This window comes from Tachyglossus aculeatus, chromosome 25 (assembly GCF_015852505.1).
Source record: "Tachyglossus aculeatus isolate mTacAcu1 chromosome 25, mTacAcu1.pri, whole genome shotgun sequence".
Classification (NCBI taxonomy): Eukaryota; Metazoa; Chordata; class Mammalia; order Monotremata; family Tachyglossidae; genus Tachyglossus; species Tachyglossus aculeatus.
This window is the reverse complement of record NC_052090.1, coordinates 24,771,553-24,790,964: the sequence shown is the minus strand read 5'-3', so window position 1 is coordinate 24,790,964 and position 19,412 is coordinate 24,771,553. Positions and strand designations below refer to the sequence as shown.

General features: G+C 49.4%; 1 protein-coding gene across 1 annotated transcript in view; it reads left to right on the top strand.

Moving 5' to 3' along the window:
- Positions 1-15,090: 15,090 nt before the first annotated feature.
- Positions 15,091-19,412, top strand: part of TRPA1 (transient receptor potential cation channel subfamily A member 1) — a 60,695-nt gene continuing 56,373 nt past the window's right edge. The window contains exons 1-2 of the mRNA XM_038766755.1: positions 15,091-15,201; positions 18,857-19,019. Coding sequence (XP_038622683.1) covers positions 15,091-15,201; positions 18,857-19,019 — 274 coding nt within the window. The remainder of the gene's footprint in view (positions 15,202-18,856; positions 19,020-19,412) is intronic.

Here is a 19,412-nt window from a genome sequence, read left to right as displayed (position 1 = left end):
TACAACCATATATACATATATACAGTCTAAAAGGGGGAGAAGGAGAACAGAACCAAACATACTAACAAAATAAAATAAATAGAATAGATAGGTACAAGTAAGATAAATAAATAAATAGAGTAATAAATATGTACAAACATAAGTGAAGTGACTTATCCAAGGTCACCCAGGGGACGCGTGGCAGAGCTGGCGTTAGGACCCCAAGGCCCAGGCTCCTTCCGCTAGACTTTGCTGCTTCTTTTTGCCCCTCGACGTCGTCTTCTAGACTGCGAGCCCGCTGTTGGGTAGGGGCCGTCTCTATATGTCGCCAGCTTGTGCTTCCCAAGCGCTTAGTACAGTGTTCCGCACACCGTAAGCGCTCAATAAATACGACTGAATGAACGAATGAATGAAGCCTGGTCTGGAAATGACGCTCGAGGAGCCGGTTTAGACCGTACCAGCCATAGAGAAAGTGGGGCATCGTCATCATCAATCGTATTTATTGAGCGCTTACTGTGTGCAGAGCACTGTACTAAGCGCTTGGGAAGTACAGATTGGCAACATATAGAGACAGTCCCTACCCAGCAGTGGGCTCACAGTGCCTACTGTGGGCATCTACTGTGGGCAGAGCACTGTACTGGGCAACTACTTCATGCAGAGGGCTGTACTGAGCACCTACTAAGTGCAGAACACTGTACTGCACACCCACTGTGCTTAGAACAGTGCTTGGCACATAGTAAGCGCTTAACAAATACCAAATTATTACTACTGGGTACAGAGCAACTGAACACGTACTGCGTAATGAGCACTGTACTGGCCACCGACTGTTTGCAGAGCACTGTACCGGGCATACACTGCTTGCAGAGTCATTCATTCATTCAGTCGTATTTATTCATCATCAATCGTATTTATTGAGCGCTTACTGTGTGCAGAGCACTGGACTAAGCGCTCGGGAAGTACAAATTGGCAACATATAGAGACAGTCCCTACCCAACAGTATTTATTGAGCGCTTACTGTGTGCAGAGCACTGTACTAAGCGCTTGGGAAGCAGAGAGGCAGCGTGGCTCAGTGGAGAGAGCCCAGGATCTGGAGTCAGAGGTCGTGGGTTCGAATCCCGGCTCGGCCAATTGTCAGCTGTGTGACTTTGGGCAAGTCACTTCACTTCCCTCTGCCTCAGTTACCCATCTGTAAAATGGGGATTAAGAGCGTGACTTTGCTTCCCTGGGCCTCAGTTTCCCCAGCTGTAAAATGAGGATGAAGCACCTCAGTGGAAAGAGCCCAGGCTTTGGAGTCAGGGGTCATGGGTTCGAATCCCGGCTCGGCCAATTGTCAGCTGTGTGACTTTGGGCAAGTCACCTCACTTCCCTCTGCCTCAGTTACCCATCTGTAAAATGGGGATTAAGAGTGTGACTTCGCTTCCCTGGGCCTCAGTTTCCCCAGCTGTAAAGTGACGATGAAGCACCTGTTCTCCCTCCTATTGAGACTTTGCTGTGTTAGATATTTTCCCTTATTAAAAGCCTTACTGAAGTCCCATCTCCTCCAAGAGGCCTTCCCTGACTGCGCCCTCCTTTCCTCTTCTCCCACTCCCTTCTGCGTCACCCTGACTCATTCATTCATTCATTCATTCATTCAATCGTATTTATTGAGCGCTTACTGTGTGCAGAGCACTGTACTAAGCGCTTGGGAAGTACTCCCTTCATTCATCCCTGCCGCAGCCCCACGGCTCTTACGTCCATCGCTGTCGTTTATTGATTTTCTATAAATGGGCAAGTCACTTCTCTGTCCCTCAGTGACCTTACCTGTAAAATGTGAGTCCCATGGGGGACAGGGACCGTGTCCAACCTGATTTTCTTGTATCCACCCCAGTTTGCCTCACGCACGATAAGCGCTTAACAAATAGCCACAATCATTATTAGTAGTAGTAGTAGAAGAGGGATTGTAACCCAGGTCTTTTCCTCCCATTCCCGGCTTCTCTGTTCAACATGAGGCTCTTTCTGGAAGGCAGCTAGGCGGAAAAGAAGGGCCTGGCGTGGAAATCGGCCCACGACGGACGGTTGCCGATCGGAGAAAATGTTATTTTCCACCAGGCGCTTGTTTCGCTGTCGAGAGGCCCCCGGGAGTCAGAGACGGGGCTCACGCCATTACCCCCCCGGTAATTATCGCTGGATCCAGCGTATCCAATTTCCATCTTCCTTTCTCTCCCCGGCTCATTAATCCGTCTCGGACTCCAGGCCCGTGGAAGCAAATTAGCGGGCACATTTTCTGTGTCTCGAGCAGAAAGAGGGAAGTTCTTTTCCAAAGCGGAGAGTGTTGATTACTTCGAAGGAGGCCCGCTCTCTCTTAGAATGTCAGAGAAAGGGGCCTGAACCAATCAATCAATCAATCAGTCGTATTTATTGAGCACTTACTATGTGCAGAGCACCGGACTAAGCGCTTGGGAAGTACAAATTGGCAAAATATAGAGACAGTCCCTACCCAACAGTGGGCTCACAGTCTGAAAGGGGGAGACAGAGAACAAAACCAAACATACTAACAAAATAAAATAAATAGAATAGATATGTACAAGTAAAATAAATAAATGAATAGAGTAATAAATATGTACAAACATATCTACATATATACAGGTGCTGTGGGGAAGGGAAGGAGGTAAGATGGGGGGATGGAGAGGGGGACGAGGGGGAGAGGAAGGAAGGGGCTCAGTCTGGGAAGGCCTCCTGGAGGAGGTGAGCTCTCAGTAGGGCCTTAAGACTGCCTGAAGGGCAGTCTTAATAACAACTGCGGTATTTGTTAAGCGCTTCCTCTGTGCCAGGCACTGTACTAAGCGCCGGCGTGGATACAAACAAATCGGGTTGGACACAGTCCCTGTCCCATGTGGAGCTGGTGTCTTAGAAAGGTGTGACTTTGGGCAAGTCACTTAACTTCTCTGTGCCTCAGTTATCTGTAAAATGGGGATTAAGACTGTGAGCCCCACGTGGAACAACCTGATTACCTTGCATCCCTCCTCCCCAGCGCTTAGAACAGTGCTTGGCATATAGTAAGCGCTTAACAAATACCATTTTTTTTTTGAGGGCGACTTTGGGCAGGGGGTGCGAGGGGGAAATCAGGCCTAAGCATAGAGTTTGGCTTTCAGCATTTGATTAAAATGGCTCACTGTAGGACACTGTCTGAACTCCCCGATTCTTCCACCACGTTTTTGCCAGATCGCTCACCAAATGGCGTGTCCTGTAACACTCCCTCCAGGAGGCCTTCCTTGATTAATTTCTAATCTCTCCGATATTCCCCTGCCACTACCTTGCCATCATTTCTGTGTCACCTAAGCCCTTAAATGCCCTCAGCCTCCCTAAGGACCTACAAACATCTAACACACCTTATTCCTCGATAACTAACTCATGTCCACAGCTCCTTTTTTTCTCTAATAATAACAATTATTATTTTTATTATGGTATTTTTTCAGCACTTACTATGGGCCAGGCACTGTACTAATCCTTGGGTGGACACAAACAAATCTAGTTGGACACAGTCCAATCCCCATGGGGCCCACAGTCTCAATCCCCATTTTCCAGATGAGGGAACCGAGGCCCAGAGAAGTGACTTACCCAAGGTCACACGGCAGACAAGCGGCAGAGTCAGGATTAGAACCCAGGTCCTTTTGGCTCTCAAGGCCCGGGCTCTATCCACGACCACGCGGCTTCTCAATAAATATGATTGATTGATTTTCTCTTCTACCTCTGATTTATTTTAGCATCGGTCTCCCCCGGGCTCTATCCACAACCACGCGGCTTCTCAATAAATATGATTGATTGATTTTCTCTTGTACCTCTGATTTATTTGAGCGTCAGTCTCCCCCGCTAGCTTCTCGTGTGCAGCTACTCTCCTGGCGTCTAGTACAGCGCTCTGCACCCAGTAGGTGCACAATAAATAGTATCGATTGATAGATCGATTGACTTTTTTTCCCTGAGTTGCAGCTAAAGGATTTTTTTTTCCTGATAACTTAAACTCTGTCAAGGATTGCTTTAGCTACCGCACGTCGTTTTATGGTAAGGAGGTAATGTGAAAATCACCAGAATCCGAAAGAAGAAGGGAGAGGACAACGGGCTCTCAATCGACTTTAAAAAGGTCACAATCTTCATCTTGTGAAGATTTGAACAGGGAATACTGGCCTCTTAAAAGAATCCAAGTATCGTGTGAGAGCTTCGCTATTAAAGCTTATTAGGCCTCTGCTAATAGAGATGTCGCTTTCGCCGGAAAGCGCTGAGAAAATCCCCAATTCGGGCTTAATGGCCCCGATTGGATTTCTACTAGCCAATTGCCGGGATAGATTGGGGGGGCAGGGAAGAGGACGACTTGGGTTCAAATTGTTCTTAAAGTTTCCGGAAAAACAACAACAACCGCTTCTTGGAAAGAACTGGATAATTGAGGCCAAAGGGCATCTAGGGATCCGACATTTCCGGATAGTCAGGTTGGCGGTTTTTCAAAAGGGGAGTCAGAAGGGCCTGGGTTCTCATCCCGGCTCCGCCGCTTGTCTGCTGTGAGACCTTAGGCGGGTCACTTGACGTCTCTGGGCCTCAGTGACCTCATCTGTAAAATGGGGATTGGGACCGTGAGTCCCGTGGGGGCCAGGGACTGTGGCCAACCGGATCTGCTTGTACTCATTCGTTCAATTCATTCATTCGATCATATTTACTGAGCGCTTACTGTGTGCAGAGCACTGCACTAAGCGCTTGTAAAGTACAGTACGGCGATGAAGAGAGACAATCCCTGCCCACAAGGAGCTTAAAGTCTAGAGGCGGGGAGGTAGACATAAATACAATTGTATCCGCCCCCAGCACTTAATACAGTGCCCGACACATAGTAAGTGCTTGAGAAATACCACAACTATTATTATTATTATTATAATTACATAGTAAGCGCTTAACAAATACCTTCATTATTATTATTACTAAAACAGTCTACGGGGGAAACAAACCGGGGAAGATTTATGCATCTGGAATATGCCTCATTGCCTTCTTACTCTATGAAATAATTAGAGAAGCAACGTGGCTCACTGGAAAGAGTACGGGCTTTGGAGTCAGAGGTCTTGGGTTCAAATCCTGACTCCACCATCAGCTGTGTGACCTTGGGCAAGTCACTTAAGTTCTCGGAGCCTCAGTTCCCTCATCTGTAAAATGGGGATGATGACTGTGAGCCCCACGTGGGACAACCTGATCACCTTGTATTCCCCTCCAGTGCTTGGAACAGTGCTTTGCACATAGTAAGCACTTAAATGCCATTATTATTATTATTATTATTATTATTATTATTATTATTATTAAGACAGTTATTAAGACAGCCTATGGGGGAAACAAACCGGGGAAGATTTATGCATCTGGAATATGCCACATTGCCTTCTTACTCTATGAAATAATTAGAGAAGCAGCGTGGCTCAGTGGAAAGAGCCCGGGCTTTGGAGTCAGAGGTCATGGGTTCGAGTTCCGGCTCCGCCACATGTCTGCTGTGTGACCTTGGGCAAGTCACTTAACTTCTCGGAGCCTCAGTTCCCTCATCTGTAAAATGGGGATGATGACTGTGAGCCCCACGTGGGACAACCTGATCACCTTGTATCCCCCCCAGCGCTTAGAACAGTGCTTTGCACATAGTAAGCGCTTAACAAATGCCATTATTATTATTAAGACAGTTATTAAGACAGCCTACGGGGGAAACAAACCAGGGAAAATTTATGCATCTGGAATATGCCACATTGCCTTCTTACTCTATGAAAAATATCCGCTTAGTACCAGCGGTTAGTACAGTGCTCTGCACACAGTAAGCGCTCAATAAATGTGATTGAATGAACGAATGAGTGAATCTGCTCTGATTGTTTAGAAAGGCAAAGATGCCGTCGATAGACAGCTTGACTCCTGGAGCTCCCTGCTTAACCTAATTTTCTGTGATTTCATTTAAACTGGGGGAATTTTGCCAAAAGAAGTAAAGAGAAGATAACACGAGCTTGAAGGCAGGAAGTTTTGAGAGGATTTTAGCTCATCCCAGACTTATTTACTTCCGACGGAGGATCGAATGGAATCTTCCTCCTCTCTGTCGGCCTCTTTAGAGATATCTGACTTCCTCAGCGGATATATTTTTTCTGGTGCGTGACACTCCTCGTCACAATACGCTCCCATAAGGACGGCTGGGTCAGTCAGCCGGTGGAATAATTGAACGCTTACAGTGTGCAGAGCACTGTACTAAGCGCTTGGGAGAGTACAATCTAACAGATTCCCCATCCACAACGAGTTTACAGGGGTCCTCCTGAACTGATAGGTCGGCCCTTCGATGAGAAGTCGCTTCAGTTGCTCCGTGCCTCGGTTTTTTCATCTGTAAAATGGGGATTCGATCCCTGTTCTCCTTCCCCCTTAGACGGGGGGCTCACAGTCTCACTCCCCTTTTGCAGATGAGGGAACTGAGGCCTGGAGAAGTGAAGTGAGTTGCCCAAGGTCACCCGGCAGGCAAGTGGCAGGCCCGGGGATTAGAACCCACGACTGAAAGCCCCTTGTGGGCAGGGAATCGTCTACTAACTCTGTCATATTGTATTTTCCCAAGAGCTTAGTACGGTGCTCTGTATACAGTAAGCGCTCAATAAATACTGTTGACTGAGCGATTGGTTAGGGACCGTCTCTATATGTTGCCAACTTGTACTTCCCAAGCGCTTAGTCCAGCGCTTAGAACAGTGCTTTGCACATCGTAAGCGCTTAATAAATGCCGTCATTAAGAGAAGCAGTGTGGCTCACTGGAAAGAGCACGGACTTTGCAGTCAGAGGTCATGGGTTCAAATCCCAGCTCGCCAACTGTTAGCTGTGTGACTTTGGGCAAGTCACTTAACTTCTCTGTGCCTCAGTTACCTCATCTGCAAAATGGGGATTAAAACTGTGAGCCTCCTGTGGGACAACCTGATCACCTTGTAACCTCCCCAGCGCTTAGAACAGTGCTTTGCACATAGTAAGCGCTTAACAAATACCATTATTATTATTATTATTATTATTATTATTGTTATTATTATTACAGTGCTCTGCACGCAGTAAGCTTGTCAGAGGTCATGGGTTCAAATCCCATCTCCGCCACTTGTCAGCTGTGTGACTTTGGGCAAGTCACTTAACTTCCCCGGGCCTCAGTTCCCTCATCTGTAAAAAGGGGATGAAGACTGTGAGCCCCCCGTGGGACAACCTAATCACCTCGTAACTTCCCCAGCGCCTAGAACAGTGCTTTGCACCTAGTAAGTGCTTAATAAATGCCATAAAAAAGTAAGTGCTCAATAAATATGACTGACTGAATGAATGGTTAATTCCTCAAAGTCTCCCTTAGCACTTGTGATATTTATTAAGCGCTTACTATGTGCCAAGCACTGTACTAAGCACTGGGGTAAAGACAATAATAATATAAATATGACTGACTGAATGAATGGTTAATTCCTCGAAGTATCCCTTAGCACTTGTGATATTTATTAAGCGCTTACTATGTGCCAAGCACTGTACTAAGCACTGGGGTAAAGACAATAATAACATAAAAATGACTGCGATATCTGTGAAGCACTTAGTATGTGCCCAGCACTGTACTAAAGACTGACAATCAGACCAGACACTGTCCCTGTTCCGCACAGGACTCGCAGTCTAAGAGGGAGGGAGAACTGACATTTAATCTCCATTTTATAGATGAGGAAACTGAGGCACAGAGAAGCAGAATGACTCCCCCAAGGTCACACACGAGGTAGGGCTCCACGACTTCTCTGCTGTGTGACCTCGGACAAGTCGCTTCGCCTCTCTGGGCCTCGGTTGCCTCATCCGTAAAATGGGGATGAAGACTGGGAGCCCCATGTGGGCTGTGTCTGACCTGATTTGCTTGTATCTCCCCCATCCTCATCATCATCAGTCGTATTTATTGAGCGCTTACTATGTGCAGAACACTGTACTAAGCGCTTGGGAAGTACAAATTGGCAACATCATCATCATCAATCGTATTTATTGAGCGCTTACTATGTGCAGAGCACTGTACTAAGCGCTTGGGAAGTACAAATTGGCAACATATAGAGACAGTCCCTACCCAACAGTGGGCTCACAGTCTAAAAGACTGTGTCTTAAAGCCCCCAGTGCTTAGGACAGTGCTTGGCACATAGTAAGCACTCAATAAAAACAATGATTGATTCGTGGACTGTGAGCTCTTTGTGGGCGGGGAACGTGTCTACCAACTCCGTTGAATTTCGTTCTACCAAGCGCTTGGCGCAGTGCTCTGCACACCGTAAGCGCTCAGTAAATATCATGGGTCGATTGATGGTTTCGAAGATGTGATGGAGAGGAGCCTTTAAAAATAAGACTGATATTTCTCGCTAAATTACAGCTTGCCCTGAGCAAACAACAGAGGGCCGGAAGATATCATGTAGGGCTTGTTTTACTTCTGCTAATGAAACCAGGCCGATTAATTTCCTGAGAGATAGGCTCTCTTGAAATTAAAAATGAATGAGCCTCTCAGGGAACTATTATCAATACTGACCACCTGGACCCATACAATCTGGAGAGATCCCGGGCCCGAGAGACGGAAGGACCCAGGTTCTAATCCTGGCTCCGTCGTGTGCCTGCTGTGTGACCTTGGGTGAGTCACTTCACTTCTCTGGGCCTCGGTTCCCTCATCCGCCAAATGGGGCTTCAATACCTATTCTCCCTCAGTTATTCGGTTGTATTTATTCAGCGCTTACTGTGTGCAGAGCACTGGACTAAGCGCTTGGAAAGTACAATACCCTCCTACTGGGACTGTGAGCCTCATATATTCATTCATTCATTCAATCGTATTTATTGAGCGCTTACTGTGCGCAGAGCACTGGACTAAGCGCTTGGAAAGTACAATACCCTCCTACTGGGACTGTGAGCCTCATATATTCATTCATTCATTCAATCGTATTTATCGAGCGCTTACTGTGCGCAGAGCACTGGACTAAGCGCTTGGGAAGTACAAGTTGGCAACATGTAGAGACGGTCCCTACCCAACAGCGGGTATGGGACCTGATGATCTTGGAAAGAGCCCGGGCTTTGGAATCAGAGGTCATGGGTTCAAATCCCGGCTCCGCCACTTGTCAGCTGTGTGACTTTGGGCAAGTCGCTTAACTTCTCTGTGGCTCAGTGACCTCATCTGTAAAGTGGGGATGATGACTGTGAGCCCCATGGGGGACAACCTGATCACCTTGTAACCTCCCCTGCAATTAGAACAGTGCTTTGCACATAGTAAGCACTTAATAAATGCCATTATTATTATTATTATTACCCGAGTGCCTAGTACAGTGTTTGGCACATAATAAGCACCGAAGAAGTACCAGAATTACTATTAATTATTATTATATGCATAGCAGAGGCAGCTAAACTGTAAGAAGAGCCCTAAAGGCTTGAAGGGGCTAATGCCCCTCTCAAAGTGACTAATTTTCTAGTTGGAGTTGGACTCGGGGCCCTCAGTTAATCAATCGATGGTAGTTATTGAGCCCTTACTGCGTGCAGAGCACTGTACTAAGCGTTTGGGAGAGCATGATCCAACAGTTGGTAGTCACGTTCCCTGCCCATAAGGACCTGAAAGTTTGTAAATTCCTCCAGGGAGGGGAGTGTGCTGTAGTTCCTTGCTTAGTGGAAAGAGCCCGGGCTTGGGAGTCAGAGGTCGTGGGTTCTAATCCTGGCTCCGCCACTCGTCAGCTGTGTGACCTTGGGCAAGTCATTTAATTTCTCTGTGGCTCAGTGACCTCATCTGTAAAGTGGGGATGAAGACTGTGAGCCCCATGGGGGACAACCTGGTCACCTTGTAAACTCCCCTATGCCTAGAACAGTGCTTTGCACATAGTAAGCACTTAATAAATGCCATTATTATTATTATTATTATTACCCGAGTGCCTAGTACAGTGTTTGGCACATAGTAAGCACCAAAGAAGTACCAGAATTACTATTAATTATTATTATATGCATAGTAGAGGCAGCTAAGCTGTAAGAAGAGCCCTAAAGGCTTGAAGGGGCTAATGCCCCTCTCAAAGTGACTAATTTTCTAGTCGGAGTTGGACTCGGGGCCCTCAGTCAATCAATTGATGGTAGTTATTGATCCTTCACTGCATGCAGAGCACTGTATGAAGCGTTTGGGAGAGCATGATCCAACAGTTGGTAGACACGTTCCCTTCCCATATGGTCCTGAAAGTCCGTAAATTCCTCCAGGGAGGGAAGTGTGTTGTAGTTCCTTGCTTAGTGGAAAGAGCCCGGGCTTGGGAGTCAGAGGTCGTGGGTTCTAATCCTGCCTCCGCCACTTGTCAGCTGTGTGACCTTGGGCAAGTCACTTAATTTCTCTGTGGCTCAGTGACCTCATCTGTAAAATGGGGATGAAGACTGTAAGCCCCACGTGGGACAACCTGATTATCTTGTATTCATTCATTCATTCAATCGTTTTTATTGAGCGCTTACTGTGTGCAGAGCACTGTACTAAGCGCTTGAGAAGTCCAAGTTGGCAACATATAGAGACGGTCCCTACCCAACAGTGGGCTCACAGTCTAGAAGGGGGAGACAGAGAATACTTGTATCTACCCCAGTGCTTAGAACAGTGCTTGGCACATAGTAACAACATTATTATTAACGAACTTAACCAACATTAGCTTAACCGACATTATTATTATTATTATTATTCTCCGTGCCTCAGTTACCTCATCTGCAAAGTGGGGATTAAGACTGTGAGCTCCACGTGGGACAACCTGATTACCTTGTATCTATCCCAGCGCTTAGAACAGTGTTTGGCACATAGTAAGTGCTTAACAAATACCAACATTATTATTATTATTATTCTGTTGTACCTTCCCAGTTGTTTAGTACCATGCCAAGCACTCAGAAGGCTTTTAGTAAATACCTTTTATTGATAGACTTAGACTAAGCGCTTAGTACAGTGCTCTGCACACAGTAAGTGCTCAATAAATACGATTGATTGATTGATAGACAGAATTGACTTTTAATAATGATAACTGTGGTATTTATTAAGCCCTTCAAGTGCTTAGTAGAGTGTTCTGCACACTGTAAACACTCAATAAACATGGTCGGTTGATTGATTGATTATTTTGTGCCAAGCACTAATGCAATATAATCAGTTCAGACACAGTCCTTGTCCCACCTGGGACACCCAGTCTAAAGAGGGTGGAAGAGAAGCGGCATTTAATACCCATTTTACAAACAAGGAAACTGAGCCTCAGGAAGTGAAATGACTTCCCCAAGGTCACCCAGGAGGCAGCGTGGCTCGGTGGAAAGAGCACGGCCTTTTTAGTCAGAGGTCACGGGTTCAAATCCCAGCTCTGCCAGTTGTCAGCCGCGTGACTTTGGGCAAGTCACTTCACTTCTCTGTGCCTCAGTTACCTCAACTGTAAAATAGGGATTAAGACTGTGAGCCCCCCGTGGGACAACCTGATCACCTTGCAGCCTCCCCAGCACTTAGAACAGTGCTTTGCACATAGTAAGCGCTTAATAAATGCCATTATTATTATTATTATTAAGCGGTGGAGCCGGGATTGGAACTCCCCAGTCCAGTTGTCTTTCCACTAGGCCACGCTCCTTGAGCGCTTACTACATGCGGGGCATCATACTAAGCGCTTGGCAGAGTACACTATAATACAGTTGGGAGACATATTCCCTGCCCACAACGAGCTTACAGTCTAGAGGAGAAGGCAGGCGTTAATCAATTAATCGAATAAATTTATCAAGCACTTACCACACACAGAAGACTGTACTAAGCACTTGGGAGAGGACAATAAAACAGAGTGGGTAGACACGTTCTCAACTCCGAAAGAGCTACTGTCTAAATCCCCAAGAGCTAAATCCCCTCTAAATCCTAAATCCCCTCTGGATTTGGAACGGCCCCCATGTTTGCGCTGACGGGAGAAGAATCTTTCCAAAGATGGGATAGTTCCTCCGCTGTTGATTTATTTATTTTTTAAGCAGGCACCTTTGGCCCAGTAATTAGGCTGTTGGATATAAGAAGCTCCTTCTATATTATGAAGTTACCCTGGGAGCAAATTAGCTTGGCTAATGGGCAGTCGTTTTCCCCATTAGGGAAGCTGTAAACAGGAATAAAATGATGTTCCTCCCTCCACTTTGGGGAATAAGACTCGAAACGGCATTAATCTTGGTCTCTTCACCAAGCCATTACGCTCGGCGAGATGAGTGGGTTTGTCTCAGTCCCCTGAGGGAAATGAGGAAAAAAAAAGCAAAACGCCAAGTTTTCCCATTCCCATCCGGTAACATTTTCCTAAGGAAACCGTGGATGGTGTCCTATAGTAATAATGATGGTATTTGTTAAGCGCTTACTATGTGCCAAGCACTGTTCGAAGCGCTGGGGTAGTTACAAGGTAATCAGGTTGTCCCACGTGGGGCTCACAGTCTTCATTCCCCATTTTCCAGATGAGGGAACTGAGGCCCAGAGAAGTGAAGTGACTTGCCCAAAGTCACACAGCTGACAAGTGGCGGAGCCGGGATTTGAACCCACGGCCTCTGACTCCAAAGCCCGGGCTCTTTCCACTGAGCCGGAATGAGAGGCGTTGAGAGAAAACAGGAGAAGTAGGGGAGAGGAGAGGGAAAAGGGGAAGAAGGAGGGCCATGGGGGAAAGGGGGGGAAAGAGAGGAAGGAAAGGGGGAGAAAGGACAGCAGGGCTCTGTCACATGTCTGCTGTGTGACCTTGGACAAGCCACTTCACTTCTCTGTGCCTCAGTTCCCTCATCTGACAAATGGGGATGAGGACTGTGAGCCCCACGTGGGACAGCCCCATTACCTTATATCAACCCCAGCGCTTAGAACGGTGCTTGGTCTATAGTAAGCGCTTAACAAATATCATCATTATTATTAGGAAGAAGTAAAATGGGGACGAGTAAACGAGCGCTTTGAACAGTGCTTTGCACATAGTAAGTGCTTAATAAATGCCATCATTATTATTATGAAGAGCGTGAGCCCGTTGTGAGACAGGGACTGTGCCCAACCTGATCAGTTTGTACTTACCCCAGCGCTTAGAACAGTGCTTGGAACTTATCAATCAATCAATCAATCGTATTGATTGAGCACTTACTGTGTGCAGAGCACTGTACTAAGCGCTTGGGAAGTACCAGTTGGCAACATATAGAGACAGCCCCTACCCAACAGTGGGCTCACAGTCTAAAAGGGGGAGACAGAGAACAAAACCAAACATACTAACAAAATAAAATAAATAGAATAGATATGTACAAGTAAAATAAATAAATAAATAGAGTAATAAATATGTACAAACGTATATACATATATACAGGTGCTGTGGGGAATGGAAGGAGGTGAGATACGGGGGACTTATCCTGTTGTTGGGTAGGGATTGTCTCTACCTGTTGCCGAATTGTACTTTCCAAGCGCCTAGTACAGTGCTCTGCACACAGTAAGCGAGCACTTGCATATATTTGAACATATTTATTACTGCGTTTTATTAATGATGTGTATATAGCTATCATTCTATTTATTCTGACGGTTTTGACACCTGTCTTCTTGTTTTGTTTCTAGACTGAGCCCTTTGTTGGGTAGGGACCATTTCCAGAGGTTACCGATTTGTCCTCTCCCAAGCGCTTAGTACAGCGCTCTGCACACAGTAAGCGAGCACTTGCGTCTATTTGTACATATTTATTACTGCGTTTTATTCATGATGTGTATATAGCTATCATTCTATTTATTCTGACGGTTTTGACACCTGTCTTCTTGTTTTGTTTCTAGACTGAGCCCGTTGTTGGGTAGGGACCGTCTCTAGAGGTTACCGATTTGTCCTCTCCCAAGCGCTTAGTACAGCGCTCTGCACACAGTAAGCGAGCACTTGCGTCTATTTGTACATATTTATTACTGCGTTTTATTCATGATGTGTATTTAGCTATCATTTTATTTATTCTGACGGTTTTGACACCTGTCTTGTTTTGTTTCCAGACTGAGCCCGTTGTTGGGTAGGGACCGTCTCTAGAGGTTACCGATTTGTCCTCTCCCAAGCGCTTAGTCCAGTGCTCTGAACACAGTAAGCGCTCAATAAATACGACTGAATGAGTGAATAAATAAATACGATGGAATGAATGAAGAAGTATAATAATACTGATTATTCTAGACTCCTCCCCCTTGCCCCTCTCTTCCCTCCTCCTCCTCCTCCTCCTCCTCGGATAAGGTTATTTTGGGGAGGGGAAAAGGGGGGGAGGGCAAAGGGGAGAGACAGTCCCTCCCCTCTTCTGCCCTATAAGTGGCCCGGGGGGAGGAGGGTCGGGCCGGAGGGTCCCAACCCCTCCTCCTCCTCTTCCTCCTCCTCCTCCTCTTCCTCCTCCTCCTCCTCTTCCTCCCTCGGGGTCCGCACCCCGCAGCCTCCCACCTCCTGTATCCCTCAGCCTCCTGCATCCCTCAGCCTTCTGCACTCCGCATCCCTCCTTCGGCATCCCGCAGCCTCCTGTATCCCTCAGCCTCCTGCATCCCGCCTCCTGTCTCCTGCATCCCGCAGCCTCCTGTATTCCTCAGCCTCCTGCATCCCGCAGCCTCCTGTATCCCTCAGCCTCCTGCATCCCGCCTCCTGTCTCCTGCATCCCGCAGCCTCCTGTATTCCTCAGCCTCCTGCATCCCGCCTCCTGTATCCCTCAGCCTCCTGCATCCCGCCTCCTGTCTCCTGCATCCCGCAGCCTCCTGTATCCCTCAGCCTCCTGCATCCCGCAGCCTCCTGCATCCCGCCTCCTGTCTCCTGCATCCGCAGCCTCCTGTATCCCTCAGCTTCCTGCATCCCGCCTGCTGCCTCCTGTATCCCTCAGCCTCCTGCATCCCACAGCCTCCTGCATCCCGCATAAGCCTCCTGCATCCCACCTCCTGTCTCCTGCATCCCGCAGCCTCCTGCACCCCTCGGCCTCCTGCATCCCTCAGCCTCCTGCATCCCACAGCCTCCTGCCTCCCGCAGCCTCCTGCCTCCCTCAGCCTCCTGCATCCCTCAGCCTCCTGCATCCCGCAGCCTCCTGCATCCCGCAGCCTCCTGCATCCGTCAGCCTCCTGCCTCCCGCTGTCTCCTGCCTCCCTCAGCCTCCTGCCTCCCTCAGTCGCTTCCCGCAGCGTCCCGCGCAGGGATGAAGCCGAGCGGGCGGCCCCTGCAGCGGGCGGGACAGGGGGAGCCCCAGGCTGCCGTCTGCCAGGGGCTCCTGGGCAGGGGCGGCGAGACCCCCGCCCGCCGCCTCAAGGTCAGGCACACCGGGGCAGGGGGGCGGGGAGACAGGAATGGGGGGGCCTGGAGGGGAGAAGGGGAGGGGGGAGAAGGGGAGGGGGGACTGGAGGGAGAAGGGGAGGGGGGAGAAGGGGAGGGGGAGATGGGGAGGGGGAGATGGGGAGGGGGGGCCTGGAGGGAGAAGGGGAGGAGAGAGAAGGGGAGGGGGAGATGGGGAGGGGGGCCTGGAGGGAGAAGGGGAGGAGGGGGGGAGATGGGGAGGGGGGCCTGGAGGGAGAAGGGGAGGAGGGGGGGAGATGGGGAGGGGGGCCTGGAGGGAGAAGGGGAGGAGGGGGGGAGAAGGGGAGGGGGGACTGGAGGGAGAAGGGGAGGAGAGAGAGGGGGAGATGGGGAGGGGGGACTGGAGGGAGAAGGGGAGGAGAGAGAAGGGGAGGGGGAGATGGGGAGGGGGGCCTGGAGGGTGAAGGGGAGGAGAGAGAAGGGGAGGGGGAGATGGGGAGGGGGGCCTGGAGGGAGAAGGGGAGGGGGGAGAAGGGGAGGGGGGCCTGGAGGGTGAAGGGGAGGAGAGAGAAGGGGAGGAGGTGATGGGGAGGGGGGCCTGGAGGGAGAAGGGGAGGGGGAGATGGGGAGGGGGGCCTGGTGGGAGAAAGGGAGGAGAGAGAAGGGGAGGAGGTGATGGGGAGGGGGGCCTGGAGGGAGAAGGGGAGGGGGAGATGGGGAGGGGGGGCTGGAGGGAGAAGGGGAGGGGGCGGTGGGGAGGGGGGCCTGGAGGGAGAAGGGGAGGAGGAGATGGGGAGGGGGGCCTGGAGGGAGAAAGGGAGGAGAGAGAAGGGGAGGGGCTGGAGGGAGAAGGGGAAGGGGAGATGGGGAGGGGTCCTGGAGGGAGAAGGGGAGGGGGGACTGGAGGGAGAAGGGGAGGGGGGAGAAGGGGAGGGGTCCTGGAGGGAGAAGGGGACTAGAGGGAGAAAGGGAGGGGGGACTGGAGGGAGAAGGAGAGGGGGGAGAAGGGGAGGGGGGAGATGGGGAGGAGAGGCCTGGAGGGAGGAAGGGGGGCAGTAGGGGCAGGAGGTGGGGGGTCTTGGAGGGGGGTGGGGGAAGGGGAGGGGGAGATGGGGAGGGAGATCCAGGAGGGAGGAGGAAAGTTGGGGGGGAAGGGGTCTTGGAGGGAAGTGGGAGAAGGGGAGGGGGCGGGGGGAGAGAAAGGGGGCAGGAGGGGCAGGGGGTGGGGGGGTCTTGGAGGGAGATGGGAGAAGGGGAGGAGATGGAGGGATTCGTGGGGGGGGGAGGAAGGGACATATAATAATCATATAAAAGGAGCATATAATTATCATTATTATTACTCTTGTTAAGCGCTTACTAAGCTCCCGGGAGAGAGGAGGGAGGCGGGGGGCTGCAGGGGTGGGGGTTTGGAGGGAGGTGGGAGAAAGAGAGGAGATGGGGAAGGGTGGGAAGACCTCTAGACTGTCAGCTCGTTGTAGGCAGGGACTGTATCTGTTTTCTGTTGCATTGTCCTCTCCAAACGCTTAGTCCAGTGCTCTGCACACAGTAAACGCTCAGTCAATACGACCGAATCAATGACTGAACGAATGGGGAAGGAAACAGGGTCCTGGGAAGGATTTGGGAGGTGTGGAGGAAGGCAGGGAATCCACTTCAGAAAATTCTCCCAGGGGTGGCCTAGTGGATAGAGCCCCGGCTTGGGAGTCAAAAGGTCCTGGGTTCTAATCCTGCCTCCGCCCCTTGTCTGCTAGGCGGTCACATCACCTTCTGCGGGCCTCGGTTCCCTCATCTGTAAAATGGGGATGAAGACTGCGAGCCCCACGAGGGACAGGGACTGTGTCCAACCCGATTATCATGTAGGATGATGATAATGGTGGTATTTGTTAAGCACTTACTATTCCTTTATTCATTCAGTTGTATTTATTGAGCACTTACTGTGTGCAGAGCGCTGTACTAAGCGCTTGGGAAGTACAAGTTGGCAACATATAGAGACGGTCCCTACTATGGGCCAAGCGTGCTCTAAGCCCTGGGGTAGATAGGTTGTCCCACGTGGGGCTCACAGTCTTAATCCCCATTTTCCAGATGAGGGAACTGAGGCATGGATAAATTAAGTGACTTGCACAGAGTCACGCAGCTGAACAAGTGACAGAGTCGGGATTAGAATCCGCAACCTCTGACTCCCAAGCCCGGGCTCTTTCTACTGAGCCACACTGCTTCTCTGGATCTCCCGCAGCGCTTAGAACAGTGCCTGGCACCTAGTAAGTGCTTAACAAATACCATCATTGGAGAAGCAGCGTGGCTCAGTGGAAAAAGCCCGGGCTTTGGAGTCGGAGGTCATGGGTTCAAATCCCGACTCTGCCAAATGTCAGCTATGTGACTTTGGGCAAGTCACTTAACTTCTCTGGGCCTCAGTGACCTCATCTGTAAAATGGGGATTAAAACTGTGAGCCCCCCGTGGGACCACCTGATCACCTTGTAACCTCCCCAGTGCTTAGAACAGTGTGGCTCAGTGGAAAACCCACGGCCTTTGGAGCCAGAGGTCATGGGTTCAAATCCCAGCTCCACCAATTGTCAGCTATGTGACTTTGGGCAAGTCACTTCACTTCTCTGAGCCTCCATGACCTCATCTGTAAAATGGGGATGAAGACTGTGAGCCCCATGTGGAAGAACCTGATCACCTTGTAACCTCCCCAGCTTTTAGAACAGTGCTTTGCACATAGTAAGCACTTAATAAATGCGATTATTATTATTAACAAATACCATCATTGCTGTCCAACCTGATTATGTTTAGAACAGTGCCTGTCACCTAGTAAATATTATTATTAGCATCATTAAGGGAGTGGGAGAAGAGGGAAGGAGGCCTTAATCAGAGAAGGCCTCTTGGAAGAGATGGGCCCTCAGTAAGGTTTGCAAGGGTGTTGCACATAGTAAGCACTTAATAAATGCCATTATTATTATTATTAACAAATAATCATTGCTGTCCAACCTGATTATGCTTAGAACAGTGCCTGGCACCTAGTAAATATTATTATTAGTATCATTAAGGGAGTGGGAGAAGAGGAAAGGAGGGCTTAATCAGAGAAGGCCTCTTGGAAGAGATGGGCCCTTAGTACGGTTTGGAAGGGTGTTGCACATAGCAAGCACTTAATAAATGCCATTATTATTATTCTTATCATTAACAAATACCATCATTGCTGTGCAGCCTGATTATGCTCAGAACAGTGCCAGGCACCTAGTAAATATTATTATTAGTATCATTAAGGGAGTGGTGGGAGAAGAGGGAAGGAGGGCTTAATCAGAGAAGGCCTCTAGGAAGAGATGGGCCCTCAGTAAGGTTTGGAAGGGTGTTGCACATAGTAAGCACTCAATAAATGCCATTATTATTATTATTAACAAATACCATCCTTGCTGTCCAAACGATTATGCTTAGAACAGTGCCTGGCACCTAGTAAATATTATTATTAGTATCATTAAGGGAGTGGAAGAAGAGGAAAGGAGGGCTTAATCAGGGAAGGCCTCTTGGAAGAGATGGGCCCTCAGTAAGGTTTGGAAGGGTGTGGGCAGAGTCCTTGTCTGTTAGACACCCTGCCAGGCCTGGGTGCCCTCCTGGGTGCCCCCTTCCCATCCTCCCCCAAGGAAGGGTCCAGGGGCACCTAGTCTTTGCCCCCCCACAGGTGGTCTCGGACGGGGGCACCCCCAAGTTGCGGACCTTGGTCCAGGAGACCGTCAAGGAACCGGTCCCCCGCGACCAGCTGGACGCCACCCCGCTCCATCACGCCGCAGGCCGGGGCCAGCTGGACCAGCCGGAGGTGGGCTTCCACCATGCCACCTGGGAAGGTAGGGGACCCCCCCACCCCCACCCCCAACCCAAGGGCAGTCACCTGCTTGCTGCCCCCTGCTCGGGCGGGGGTCGTCGTCATCATCAATCGTATTTATTGAGCGCTTACTATGTGCAGAGCACCGTACTAAGCGCTTGGAAAGTACAAATTGGCAACATCTAGAGACGGTCCCTACCCAACGGTGGGCTCACAGTCTGAAAGGGGGAGACAGAGAACAAAACCAAGCATACTAACAAAATAAAATGAATAGAATAGATATGTACAAGTAAAATGAATAAATAAATAAATAGGGTAATAAATATGTACAAACATACTCTGTCCAGCTTGTGGGGCTGCCCGGAGCCCACAGGACACGCTTAGTAGACTGTGAGCCCGTTGTTGGGTAGGGACC